This window comes from Rhinoderma darwinii, chromosome 3, assembly GCF_050947455.1.
Source record: "Rhinoderma darwinii isolate aRhiDar2 chromosome 3, aRhiDar2.hap1, whole genome shotgun sequence".
NCBI classification, from domain to species: domain Eukaryota; kingdom Metazoa; phylum Chordata; class Amphibia; order Anura; family Rhinodermatidae; genus Rhinoderma; species Rhinoderma darwinii.
In genome coordinates, this window is record NC_134689.1 from 303,048,316 (window position 1) to 303,050,858 (window position 2,543).

A 2,543-nucleotide genomic window follows, 5' to 3' on the forward strand; every position below is an offset into this window, starting at 1 on the left:
GAAATGTTGAACGGAGCCCGAACGCTGATGTGAACAGACCCTTATTGAATACACATAACAGTAAAGGAAATCCTTAAAATGTTCCCATTATATTCTCAAATAAAAGGCAATCATTTAGAAAAATACAGATATTTAATAAATATATAGATATAAATATTGTAAATTCAATTCAAACTGAAGAAACCAGACAATGGATACATAGACTATATGTATATACGTACATAATATAAACACAATAATTTAGTTGAGTCGCTTTTGATAAGCACTGAGTCTTGTCTTCAGGTTCAGACATGAGATGCTTTTGTCCTCCACATTTCCACCAGGTTTGAGTACTCTTCACAGGAGACCTAATAAACACATCATAGCATTCAGGTTAATATTAACAGTAAATGCATATTTTACTACACTTCAGAAATACACAGGAACAGTAAGACATACATTTCATATATTCGATTCCACTTCAATATAATACTTGGATTTATGTTTAAAGGGGTTATGTGGGGACCGAAAATTATGTGAGTACACTGCTAATATACATTCCGGTCCCCCGTCGTGCTGATAATCAGATTTTAATGCATTTTTACAGCGCTGGTGGGGGACCGGAAGTCTAAAAGCACAGTCTTCCTTCATGACGATATGACTCGTCATCATGTGACCGGCCCTGCTGTACGCTATGTAATCTCTGTAGCAGTACTACAGTGATTACATAGCGTCCAGCGGGGCCGGTCACATGTTGAAGATTTGTGTCATCATGAAGTTGGACTGTGCCACTAGACTTCCGTTCCCCTGGCAGCACTACAAAAATCTATTGAAATCTCATAATCAGCGCGATGGGGGATCAGAATATATATTAGCGGTGTACTCACATACTGCAATGAGCACACTGCCAATAATTTTCGGTACCCACATAACCCTTAAATGGAGTCTGTCATCACATTCCCACCTCCCAAACTGCCAATACTGCTATATAGGGAAGGATTATCATTTTTCAAACATACCTATGTTGCCCAAGTCAGTCGATCGTGAACCATAAAAAATAGCATTTATTCCTCCGAGCTCTGTATGCAAATGAGTACTGAAGAGTCCTGCAATCTAGGAAGTGTCTTGCATTCTATGTGGTGTCTTAGAATGCAGGACACTTTCTGGATTGCAGGACTCTTCAGTGCTCATTTGCATACAGCGCCTGGAGGAATAAAAGCACTTCTTTTATGGTTCACAAAAATCTATCATCCTTCCCTATATAGCGGTATTAGCTGTTTGGGAGGCAAAAATGTGTTGACATACTCCATTTCATTGTATGTTAGACTATGCATCCCTGAAACTGCTATTAAATGTACAACTCCTAGAATACTCAATTATAGAGTTTAAAGGCAGTTGCATGTAAACGTATTCCAGTAATAGACTATATTACCAACATTCTAGAATGCTTACACATAAATGTCAGTGTTAATATATTATTCATTGAGGGATGCTTACCATTTGTTGGTGGCTTGGGACATAGTAGTCATTATTGGGCAATGCTGCACTGGTTGCTGGATAATGGTTCTGTAGTGGGCTCACTGGTAACGCAGAGTATTGTGGCAATTCATATGGCACCTGGCAACTTGTTTGCATACTCTGCCATCTTGAGTCAATAGCTAGGATGTTTGTTGGAGGTGTATGCTCTTTAGATCCTGTAATAGGCATACTTTCTTTTACAGGCTCCAAGCAAAGTGGATGAGGCACATCCATGTAGCAACTAGCGCTTTGGACACATCTTGTCCTCTGCATGGAATCTTGTCTTCTTTGCTCCAATACTTCTTCACTAAGACCCAGTTGTACAGATAGTTGTGAGATATAGCGTATGGTCAACTGAAGTGTTTCGATTTTAGTGAGAGTCTTGTCTGTTGGAGCCACTGACGGAGGGAGATATCTTCTGAGGTGCTGTAGAGCTTTGGAAAGGTTCCTCATCCTCATCTTCTCTCTCTCACTTGCACTTTGTCGTTGACTGTGAGGCAGTTTTCCTTTGATCTTCTTGGTTTTCTTTTCTGAAAGAATCTTAGGCTGCATTTTCAAGTCCATTGGCTGAGAACAAGGCATAGAAATGTTACCATTTGCTTCCTGTGATGCCGCGTAACCGATATATGGAGGGGATTGGCCACAGGAGTCTATGGAAGATGCAGGAGATAGACTGCTGTATCCCTCAGAGCTGGGGTAGTTGTACTGGTATAAAGTGGGACAGGTCTGGTACATGTTGTCCACCTGGTAGAGAGGCACAGAAGAGCTTTCCATGTCTCCCTTTCCTCTAAGAGTGATTGTGGAATGGTGAGCAGAATTGAGCTGTCCTGGCTTTATCCAGCTTGCAGAGGTGTAAATTGTCACCTTCAGCGCTATCATCAACACATCAAAGCCTCATGGGGCCAAGCCAAACTAGGCAGGGGGTCCCTGGGAAGAAGACTCAGTGGAGGACCAAAGTGAGTAATTTCACTCCTACAGGAATGAAATGTAATTCAACCTGTCTGAATATTTTGAAATATGTCTATAGAGTTTGAAGAATTTCTCTG

General features: G+C 40.9%; 1 protein-coding gene across 1 annotated transcript; it reads right to left on the bottom strand.

Annotated features, from left to right (window-relative positions):
- Window positions 1-284: 284 nt before the first annotated feature.
- Window positions 285-2,271, bottom strand: MESP1 (mesoderm posterior bHLH transcription factor 1). Its single transcript, XM_075859458.1, has 2 exons — window positions 1,477-2,271; window positions 285-347 (listed from the first exon to the last, which is right to left on the bottom strand). The coding sequence occupies exons 1-2, from the start codon at window positions 2,269-2,271 to the stop codon at window positions 285-287; spliced, it is 858 nt and encodes a 285-aa protein (XP_075715573.1).
- Window positions 2,272-2,543: the final 272 nt, after the last annotated feature.